This window comes from Chiloscyllium plagiosum, unplaced genomic scaffold (genome assembly GCF_037043375.1).
Source record: "Chiloscyllium plagiosum isolate Xiang-an unplaced genomic scaffold, Cpla_swu_hap1 HiC_scaffold_4, whole genome shotgun sequence".
NCBI lineage: Eukaryota > Metazoa > Chordata > Chondrichthyes > Orectolobiformes > Hemiscylliidae > Chiloscyllium > Chiloscyllium plagiosum.
Window position 1 is genome coordinate 37,027,836 of NW_028270142.1, and position 12,011 is coordinate 37,039,846.

General features: G+C 38.8%; 1 protein-coding gene across 5 annotated transcripts in view; it reads left to right on the forward strand.

The window, feature by feature from the left end:
- The window catches only part of itprid1 (ITPR interacting domain containing 1), a 143,778-nt gene that overhangs the window by 117,105 nt on the left and 14,662 nt on the right, over positions 1 to 12,011 (forward strand). For all 5 annotated transcript variants that reach the window (XM_043688817.2, XM_043688820.2, XM_043688819.2 and 2 more), the window contains 2 exons: positions 5,552 to 5,679; positions 11,015 to 11,126. In XM_043688817.2, the coding sequence (XP_043544752.2) occupies positions 5,552 to 5,679; positions 11,015 to 11,126 (240 nt within the window). The remainder of the gene's footprint in view (positions 1 to 5,551; positions 5,680 to 11,014; positions 11,127 to 12,011) is intronic.

Consider the following 12,011-nt stretch of genomic DNA (forward strand, 5'->3'; position numbering starts at 1 on the left):
GGGTTCAAATCTCACCAGGGCAAATAGTAAAATTTGAATTCAGTTGAAATCTTAACCTAACCTAGTGGCAACTACATAATCACTGTTGATTATTGTAAAAACCGATCTGCTTCGCTGACATCCTTCAGGGAAGAAAATCTGCCACCCTTACATGGTCTGGCCTATATGTGACTCAAAGCATGACAAGCATGTGTGTGATTCTTATATTCCTTCTGAAATCTCCTAACAATTGTTATCAAACTGTGACAAAACTAAGGAAAAGAATGAAACCAAATAGATCACCTGCCATCCATCAAGGCATCAGAAGTAACAATGGCAAATTTGGTCCTGTTGACCTTGTAAAGTTAATCTTGTCAACATCTAGGGACTTCTGCCAACAGTGGCAGAGCTATCACATATACCAGTCAAATAACAGCCTGAAATAGTCCTATCTTACAGACAAAGAGTATGACTATGACAATATCCCAGACCCCAACATCAACATTTTGAGCTATGTCTTGTCCCACAGGCTGGTAGGAATGGAGACAGTGGAACAATTGAGAATTGTTGCCCTGGAAATTCTCAACATTGGCTCCAGACTGTGTGAAATCTCATGGCATCAGATCACATAAGGGCAAGGGAAATGTCCTGTTGATATCACTGATCATTTTCCTCAGCTAATGAATCCATGCTCCCCCATTTGGAGGTAGCACTGAAGATGGCAAGGGTACAGAATGTACACTACATTCACCAAGATTGGCTTGTTAGTGTACGGGTGATGAGTGGCTTCAAAGTAACTTGAAGTAGTGTAGGAGTTGTATTTATACAGGCAAGGGGGGAGTATTCCATCACATGCCTGACTTGTGCCTTGGAGACAGTGGACAGGCTTTAGGATGTCAGCAGGTGAATTACTCACTGCGGTATTCCTAGTCGCTGACATGCTTTTGTAACTATCGTGTTTATGTGGCGAGTCTAGTTGAGTTTTTGGTCAATGGTACTCCCAGGATGTTGACAGTGGGGGAATTCAATGATGGTAGCACGATAGAATGTCAAGGGGTAGTAATTAAATTGTTTCCTATTGGAGAGGTTCATTGACTGGCATTTGTGTGGTGTGAATGTTACTTGTCATTTGTCAGTCCAACTGGATATTGTCCAGTTCTTGTTCCATTAAAACATTGGCTGCTTCCATATTTGGAGAATGGTACTAAACATTGGGTAATCATCAGTGGACATTCTCACTTCTGACTTTATGATGGAGGGAAGAAAATTGATGAAACAGCTAAAAATGGTTGGCCCTGGGACTTGCAAACAAAATTATATGAAATTAAAGCAGGGTGTACCCATGATTGGTGATCAGGTTAACACAATGCCCTTACTTGAGAACATTCCAATTGTGGCCAGACACCCCTATCCCCAACATTGTGTTAGAGGAGGTGGAAACAGGTTAATAAATCATCATTCTATATGGAATTAAGGAGCATGGTGGTTGGTGTTTTCATTTAGAGATCATTGGAAATCTACCTCAAATAGCCTCTGTGATTTTGCTGGGTGTTTTCCGAGGGAGTTAAAGAAGATGACAGTGTTGAGATCCTCTCAGAATATTAACCTCTACAGCCCTAGGTTGACCTTGACATTTTGTTGGGTTCATTCGAGCTCACTGTTGAGATACAACAGTCACCCATTCAAACAACTGCTGTGCCAACACTGTGAATGTCCTATTAAGGGAATACAGTTCATTGTATTCAAAGGATGTCAGCGTTTGCTCCAGGCTACATAATGAGTCATGTATCCCTTTGCATGGAGTTACACTGCTCTTGCATCCAGTCTGAGTGATGTTTCCTGTGGATCTTCAACAAGACTGAGACATCAGTCAATTTGGCTTCCTGCTCACCATAATCAGTAAAGATATTGAAACGCACCGGGTGTTAGACAAATTAATCTCATCAGCCATTTGTCACTTTCGAAAGCTGATTGGGGGCAAATGTTCACGGCTGGAAAATGGGAAGCCTTTAGAAATGAGCTAACGAGAATCCAGAGAGAGTATATTCCTGTTCGGGTGAAAGGGAAGGATGGTAGGTGTAGGGAATGCTGGATGACTAAAGAAATTGAGGATTTAGTTAAGAAAAAGAAGGAAGCATATGTCAGGTATAGACAGTAGATCGAGTGAATCCTTAGAAGAGTATAAAGGAAGTAGGAGTATACTTAAGAGGGAATTCAGGAGGGCAAAAAGGGGACATGAGATAGCTTTGGCAAATAAAATTAAGGAGAATCCAAAGAGTTTTTACAAATACATTAATGACAAAAGGGTAACTAGGGAGAGAATAGGGCCCCTCAAAGATCAGCAAGGTGGCCTTTGTGTGGAGCCACAGAAAATGGGGGAGATACTAAATGAGTATTTTGCATCAATATTTACTGTGAAAAAGGATATGGAAGATATAGACTGTAGGGAAATAGATGGTGACATCTTACAAAATGTCCATATTACAGAGGAGGAAATGCTGGAGGTCATGAAACGCATAAAAGTGGATAAATCCCCAGGACCTGATCAGATATAACCTAGAACTCTGTGGGAAGCTAGAGAAGTGATTGCTGGGCCTCTTAATAAGATATTTGTATCATCAATAGTCACAGGTGAGGTGCCGGAAGACTGGAGGTTGGCTAACTGTGGTGCCACTGTTTAAGAAGGGTGGTAAGGACAAGCCAGGGAACTATAGACCAGTGAGCCTGACATTGGTGGTGGGCAAGTTGTTGGAGGGAATCCTGAGGTACAGGATGTACATGTATTTGGAAAGGCAAGGACTGATTAGGGATAGTCAACATGGTATTGTGTGTGGGAAATCATGTCTCATAAATTTGATTGAGTTTTTTGAGGAAGTAACAAAGAAGATTGTTGAGGGCAGAGTGGTAGATGTGATCTATATGGACTTCAGTAAGGGGTTCAACAAGGTTCCCCATGGGAGACTGATTAGCAAGGTAAGAACTCACGGAAGACAGGGAGAACTAGCCATTTGGATATAGAACTGGCTCAAAGGTAGAAGACAGAGGGTGGTGGTGGAGGGTTGTTTCTCAGACTGGAGGCCTGTGACCAGTGGAGTGCCACAAGGATCGGTACTGGGCCCTCTACTTTTTGTTATTTACATAAATTATTTGGATGCGAGCATAAGAGGTACAGTTAGTAAGTTTGCAGATGACACCAAAATTGGAGGTGTAGTGGACAGCGAAGAGGGTTACCTCAGATTACAACAGGATCTGGACCAGATGGGCCAATGTGCTGAGAAATGGCAGATGGAGTTTAATTCAGATAAATTCGAGGTGCTGCATTTGGGGAAAGTAAATCTTAGCAGGACTTATACACTTAATGGTAAGGTCTTAGGGAGTGTTGCTGAACAAAGAGACCTTGGAGTACAGGTTCATAGCTCCTTGAAAGTGGAGTTGTAAGTAGATAGGATAGTGAAGAAGGCATTTGGTATGCTTTCCTTTCTTGGTCAGAGTATTGAGTACAGGAGTTGGGAGGTCATGTTGTGGCTGTACAGGACATTGGTTAGGGCACTGTTGGAATATTGCGTGCAATTCTGTTCTCCTTCCTATCGGGAAGATGTTGTGAAACTTGGAAGGGTTCAGAAAAGATTTACAAGGATGTTGCCAAGGTTGGAGGATTTGAGCTGTAGGGAGAGGCTGAACAGGCTGGAACTGTTTTCCCTGCAGCGTCGGAGGCTGAGGGGTGACTTTATAGAGGTTTACAAAATTATGATGGGCATGGATAGAGCAAATAGCCAAAGTCTTTTCCCTGGGGTTGGGGAGTCAAGAACTAAAGGGCATAGGTTTAGGGTGAGAGAGGAAAGATATAAAAGAGATCTATGGGGCAACCTTTTCACACAGAGGGTGGTACGTGTATGGAAGTGATGAAGGCTGGTCCAATTGCAACATTTAAGAAGCATTTGGATGGGTATATGAATAGGAAGGGTTTGGAGGGATATGGGCCGGGTGCTGGTAGGTGGGACTAGATTGGGTTGGGATATCTGGTCAGCATGGACAGGTTGGACCGAAGGGTCTGTTTCCATGCTGTACATCTCTATGATTCTATGACTCTATATTGTGATGGTTCCTTATTTCAAATATAAAGCTCTTGGCTTTGTCAAAAATGTAAAAGGCTACACCATAGGCTGTATGGGCTCAACCCATTCATGCTTTTTTTTTGGAATAAGGATCTTGGATTTGTGGTAGTCTCATGATTGGAACAGAAGATGATATTTGAGTATATGAAACACTGACAGATAACTTGTGAAACCTCATCCATAAAGCAATAGAATTAGCTGCAAACCCAACGCACAGCCAAAATAAAGGAGATATACAACGAACCTTTTAGAAAGATTGTCCCTCAACTTATTCCAATTTCCATTTCACCTAAGAGCTAAGTTCTAAGCAATTCAACTAAAAAAGTCCTTATAGCTTACTGAAAATTCTTCGCTTTTTCAAGACCATCACACTCGTTAAAGTATTACTTCTTCTGAGGAACTGCTAGCATGTCATTGCAAAGGACTGAAATCATTGAATCATTACAAAATGCAGCTGCATTGTTTCTTTTCTCATCTGTATCTAATTTTTGTGCATGAGATGTCACATGTAGCAAAGCTTCTGGGGCAAGTTTATGGGAATAAATAATCATCTTTATTTTTAAATTCACAAAAACTTCTTAATGAAAGTTGTTTGAGTTGTGACAAATCACTCAGAGGGTAGCAACCCACACTAACTTCACACCTGAAAATGAATTGATCATGGAAAGTATAAAAACATGTAAACTCAATCCATGTCAGTGTTATCAGTTTTGTTTTGTTGTGAGATTGTGTAAGCTTTTGTTTTGCAGTTGTTCCTCATTTGTTAGGTTGATGCATGATTTTAATTTGTAACACAGTACTAAATCTGCCTCTAATCAATTAAAAAGGAAAAACACAAATTCTAGTTTTCACATCTTGTCAGAGAAACATGTTCTATTTCATTTCTGTTCCCGTTGCAGTCAAAGTTTCTACAACTGACTGTTTTGCTGAATCTGTTCACTGTTAGCACTAATTGAATCAGCATGCTTTGCATTGTGCAATGGCTGCAAATTGAGATTTTATTGCTGAAGTCAGTGGGTCCAAAACACACCTCTTAGGGTTTTAATGGATGGATATTACAACTGCCCATAAATTGGTGCGTTGACCTCAAAATGCCAGATTTTTATCCCCAATATAAGGAACTGTGTACTTGCAATACTGAAGTATGAGATACTCCTTATAAGAACGGTTGTTAGAAATGGATAGCAGCACTGTATTCAAAAACCATTGACCTTCAGAAATGTAAACTTTGTGTGAGTTAGTAAAAGTTTGGTGAGACCTGCAAGTGCTTTAAAAGGCAAAAGAAACTTTCAAAAAATCTTGAGAAGATTATGAGAAACTTGCAGCTGTAAATAATACAGATAAATTTTGAATTTATTTGATCCAGTTACGAAAAAGTCATTCACCATTTCATAACCATTAACTACAGTTACAGAAATGTCAAGCTTCTCAGATCATTTCTTCCTTTACATTTTTAGAATGCCATATGGGAAATTGAGACCATGAGGAAATCTCTACAGGGTTTTCGGAACAGGTTGGTGGAACTGGAACAGGACATCATTGAACAGCAGGCTTCAGTCTACAATATTCTAACAGACAATGAGAGGTTGGTTTAATTTGATGTGAATTTGGTATATTGAAGTCACTTGTCAAAGCCTGTGTTTTGGGAGAGGTAGGAACAGTGTACAAATATGATTAATGTCATTTCGTTGGGTACTTACAAACAAGTGGCAGCCTCATTTACCAAATAGATTTCTCACAAAAGGATGGTGACAATCAAAAATGTTCTTTGTTGAAATTATATCATCAACTGAAAACCATGCTCAAGTAGCTTCCAGCTGACCTTAATACTCCAGGGTTATTTTGTTAGTTCCTAGAAGTGAAAAACAGACATATGGAATATATTTATTAGTGTGAAAATTTCCAATATGTGCTTTCATCACATCAGGCTCTGAATAATAATTGTTATGGAATAACAATACTTATAATTTTAAAGGACCTTTAACATAACAGAAGGTATCCTTAAATGTTTTATAGCAATTTATTTTAACCAAATTTGGCATTGACCTACAAAAGGACATGATCATGATATATGACCAAAGAGGTAGGTTTTAGAAAAGAAAGACTTGCATTTTTATTGTACTTCTCATGACCACAGATGTTGGTTGGAATAATTCACTCTTCTTTGGAAAAATTCCCAAGGATCTTATTCCATTCAGTACTGTAAAAACATTACAGAAATCATATTTAATTGAAATATTTATTATTCATGCATCTTTATTTTGTGTCTTTTCTATCTTTGTTTTACAAATAATTATTCATACAACTATAAACAAGAGATAATATTTGGGGTTTGGTGACACTACGTAAAATAACTTTTGCAAACAATGGATGAATGTCATGTGATCAAATGTGATGTGATTAAGCCTCACATGAACTGTCACAAGATAAAACATCATGTGATCAAATGCCACATGATCAAATATCCAGGAAAATGTAAGCAGAGTTGGTAAATCTTACTGAGAATGTTACCACATAGCAAGCATTGAAATGCATCTGCCTATCATTGAGCCATCTGCTTAATTGGCATAAATCCCTCCTTTTTTTGTTAATCATTCTCAATTTATCACTGCTTATTTTTTAAAGGTGTTAACTCCTTGCTGAAGTACAGCTGCCTAAATATTTCCTAACCAACTTGCCATTCTTCAATCATGAGGCATGGCAAAAAATGTGAGCAAGACTAAAGTACTGCTGAGCCTAGAGCTGTTCCCACTGTGCAGTGTGATAACACATGAGCTTGCAGCAGCCATTATTGGATGGTGATCAGAAAGATGAATCCTTTTCTTCTGGGCTTCTGAAATCCATTATGGAATCCTTACTCGCTACTCCAACTGAGAACAGCTAAGTCATCACAGAATGCGGACTACTGTTGGAGCCGTTCTGATCTGTCTGGCTGTATTATTCTCTGCCTTACCTGTGAGCTATCCATTCTCAGATCTCTTCCAATGCTAGTTTTCACTGACATTTGTCTCCTGAACAAACTTGGTATCAGGAAATATTTTAGTACCATAAGGAATTCTCTCTCTTCCAATTTATTTGTTCATGGTAACGAATCACACAACAATACACTTGTAATTGGACTCCAGACCCTTCCTTTTCATTTATGATGACATTTTCTTTCCTTTCCCAATACCCAATTTTTAACCTTTGCAACTAATTTGTCATTAATTGAACGAATCTTTCGTTACTCCACAAAGTTGCAGGAATAAAGTGTGACATTGCTTACTAACCATACGATGCTCTTCCTTTTGCCCCTGTGTCTTCAGATGAACAAAGTCTTCAGTACTTCCTTCTCCACAGATGATAGTTAACAGATCTTTAACTTCCAGGTCTTTGTTTTCCAACTTTTACTCAAGAATAATTGAGCCATCTATTAAAATTGAAATTTGCCTCCGATTTAAATTTCCCAAACCTGGAGGACTTGTGTGAAACATTGTCTGCTATTAAATAAAATCATTGCTGATCTTTTCCACTTCGCTGATGATCCTTTGACTTTCTTAGAGTTAACAAATCTTTCATCTCAGCCTTGAATGACTGATTTCAATCCTCTAGTTAGTAAAACCAGCAATGAGAATTGAATTGCTTGGTAATCATAACAATTAATGATCATGTGGCATTAGTTTTAACCATTCCTAAACATGAGATGAGGGACATTCTGAGGTGAAAAGCTTTGGGAAAAGGCACCTGTCCCCTACAAATGTGCCACACTTATACATGTCCTTTTTCAAGTTGGTCATGCGCTGGATAAATGTATCTCGAGGAAAGACTTTGTTCACAGCTTGCCCCTTGAGCTTCTGGGCTACTGTCTGAATGCAACATTATCCATGCAATCTCCCTGCAAATTCACTAGATAATACAGGACAATTTCTTTCTATTTACAAGCACTTGTGCAAATTATATTTATGTTCAAGCACAGCTGAATTAATTTCTCCCCCAGGAACCTTCTGTTCATTACACTATGCTAAATTTAAATATTGGCTCAGAGACAAAGGTCTGAATTTTCAGGTGGGGCTTGGGATATGCAGGTTGCATCAATTCCCAAGTTTTGAAATGCAAGTCCATCACCTCAGTCCATGTTATTACGTTTTTTATCTCCTGGAGATGTCAGTATGCAGAAATGGATTTTGGAGTCCAAAGGCAACACTAGATTATTGCATTGTGTTGTTTTTGGCTGCTTGGAAGGCTCACTTTGACTCACTAGGATATTGGTTCAGCTCTACACCATAGATTTGATGCCTATTAACCCTCACCTCCCTCATTCCCACTCACGTCCATGACCCCATATATCTCCCATGTCATCCACTATCCCACTTATTCTTACTCACATTCCACATGCCACCCTCATACAGCCTATGCTCACCTAAGGCTCAATTCTCCCATGCTCACTCACTTACTGCAGGCGCCCTCATATCTCCCAGGGTCCCGGACCACTTCATCCATTCTCATACATATCCTCCAGAACCACTTGCTCATTATTCACTACGGCAACCCTCAGGATGTATTTGAAATGGACACAAAACAAAAAAAAATTCAAACAAACACTAATGGCTACCTTAAAAGACAGTTCATTGGGAAAGACAGTAAGTCATATTTATAGAACTCATTAAAGAAGGTGTAAATCAAGTGGTCAAACTGTTATTAAAAACACTTAGCTACTCACCACGTCAAAGTTAGATAAGCCCTTGAACTGCTAATAACCTTGGAAATTAGTCCATCAAATTAGGAACACAGTCCCCTTCTGAGATAAATGGTTATGGACTTTTTGAAAATCATTGAAACTTCATATGCCCAACTATCAGACAATCTCTGGGATATGCAAACAGTGGAGTCCATTGAAACTGAAAAGCAGATGAAATTTTTCTTTAAGTTGCAGGTGGAGCAAATACTTAGTTTTTTTGTGTTAATGTACTCAAAACAACTGGGCAATATTTTTGCCAAAATAAAATATATCTGGACATTTAAATCTCAGTGGGAGAAAGTGAAGACTGCAGATGCTGGAGATCAGAGCTGAAAATATGTTGCTGGAAAAGTGCAGCAGATCAGGCAGCATCCAAGGAGCAGGAGAATCAACGTTTCGGGCATGAGCCCTTCTTCAGGAATCCTGCTCCTTTGATGCTGCCTGACCTGCTGTGCTTTTCCAACAACCCATTTTTCAGCATTTAAATCTCAGTCCAAAACATGTCAAGAGAATTTCCCAGGACATGTCGTCATAGCTTTGAATGTTTTTGCGTATTTTCCTTTGGGAAAAGTACTGTAATGAATGTCAGCACTAAAACAATGGTGGTGAAAACATTTGAAATGAGTCTTCTGAGACTGGCATCCCATCACCAATCACTCCTTATTTACAAATGCATAGCCTTTGACAATAGCATTGCTCCCCGATAGGGAAAGTCTGAACAGACTGGGGCTTCCCTGGAGCGTCAGAGATTGAAGGGTAACCTTGTAGAGGTTTGTAGAATCATGAGGGGCATGGATAGGGTGAATAGCCAAAGCCTTTTCTAATGGTAGGGGAATCCAAAACTAGAGGGCATAGGTTTAAGGTGAGAGGGGAAAGATTTCAATGGGACCTAAGGGGGAACTTTTTTATGCATGTGATGCATGTATGGAATGAGCTGCCAAAGAAGGCGATGGAAGCAGGTAAAATTACAAGATTTAAAAGGCATCTTAATGGGTGTATATATAGGAATGGTTTAGGGGCTTATGGGCCAACTGCTGGCAAATGGGACTAGGCCAGATTGTAATGTCTGTTCGGCACAGACAAGTTGGACTGAAGGGTCTGTGCTGTTTCTGTGCTGTTCATCTCTATGAATCTCTGACTCTGCCTCTTACTGGGTTAGGCATACAAAGGCTCAATATTCCTGACATTTATCCTTTTATGTCAGCCAGGTCTCCCCAATCAGACCAGATTAACATACCCAATCAGGGACTCATACTGAATGAGCTCACTGACCTCATTACAATCACTACAGAATTTGTCAGTTTACCTTTGCATAACAGAGACTTATAATAAATTATTGCATTAAACCACACTTACATTATAATACAACAGCTAATAGTAATATTTGAATGTGTTAAAACATTTAAGATTTACTTACAAGAATGTTCCAGAATCCCCCTCTGCTCATCAATTCTCAAACCTGACTGATCTTTATGTGTTTCCAAAACCCATACCAGCAAATGAAAATAGCCTGGGGAAGGAAATTCAACTATCCTATAGTCCTCACAGAGGTGGGTGGGATTCATGGCTATCGTGAACCACAAAAAGTTACACAAAAATAGCACAGGCATGGAACGGTATTACATTTTAGAGTTTGCATCCAAAACCCCTACTTTTATTTCCATGACCTTTTCCTGCTTTGAGGAGGTGAAATTCCTATTTGAAGAGTTTGCCACTTCACAAGTAAACTTACGCGTGATGGAGACATGCATATTTTATAACCCATCACATATATACATTGACTAATGAGGTAATGTACTCAATTAGTAATCGAGATACTGTTAGATCAAATCTAACCATAGCAAGTTTCAAATAGATTTAATAACACTGATAATTTGAGTCTTCAAACAGAAAAATATTAAGATGTAATCTGCCAAAATCTGTCTGTTACTAAAAATACAATATCCTTTGGTAAAGTAAATTTGACAGGCCAACCATTTGAATTATATTTGATTATGTGGATGCTTCAAAATCGTCTGAAATGATCCAACTGTATGAAATGGTTAGCAATTCTATTCTGTTGCCAACACACTACAGAAGGAAAATAACTACAGCCTTGTCAGTATCACCCACAACTTGAAGATGTTTTGTTTTTCTAAGAAATGAAACTATTCTCTATATTACTGCTGTTGTGTTTATATATTTCATGTTTGTGTTCTGACAGAGAGGATGTGAAACGACTGCAGGCATTACGCCGAGCAGTACGTCAAGAAATTACAGAGATGGAGATACAGCTGGGTGACTGGGCTCGGCAACTTGGAGATGGGATGAGGATGGTTTGTTTACTATAAAAGAATTTCATTCAATTACAAAACTTATCAACTCGATAGGGCACATATTTGACAACACCTTTGAACAATCTCTGACTTGGTTCATTGAAAATGAGTTGCTTTGCAATCAGCCCAATTTCCAGAGGATAGATAATAGAAAATGAGAGTGAATTAAATCAAAGTAGTTAGCTTAACTTTAGTGATAATTTTTAAAACACATTCTGTTCTAATTACGTGAAGATCATCAAAGGAAATTTCAGTGTTTGGATTAACTGTTTTTTGAATTGTTCTATAAAAATACTTTTCAGCATTAATTGGAATCTGCAAATTTAGAGTTGTGTTGGAACAGAATAAGGAACAATTGAAAATGACTCAACTGAAGGAGAACTGGTTTCAGTGAAATGTTCGGGGATAGGTTGATTAGAATCAAAGTGTATAAGGTAAAACATTAAATGAGAAATTGGAAGCTCTGAAGAAGCGATATTTCAGGCATCTCCTAGATAAATTCCTATGAGTGGGGAAGAGGGAAGGATGGGCAAGTGTGGCTGAATTTCACTGGAGGACAGAAGATAGTGAATGGAAAAGGAAATGGATAAGACAGACAAAAGGAGATTGAAAATGGATTAAAGTTTTGCATAAAAAGGATTACATGAGGATTTTATACTTAGATGATAGTTAAAGAAAGGATGAACCGATTATGAACCAAACACTAGATTTTCCTGTGGAGGCAGAGGATGTGAGGTTTCAAATGATAACGTTGCATCTGTCTCCAGCATTGAAGAAGGTTATACCAACAGCATAGTACCGGAAGATCATCTAGAGAAATTAGATGGGATAAAAATAGATAGTGGTACACCGTAAAAAAATCACTCAGTACAAATGAGGGAAGTG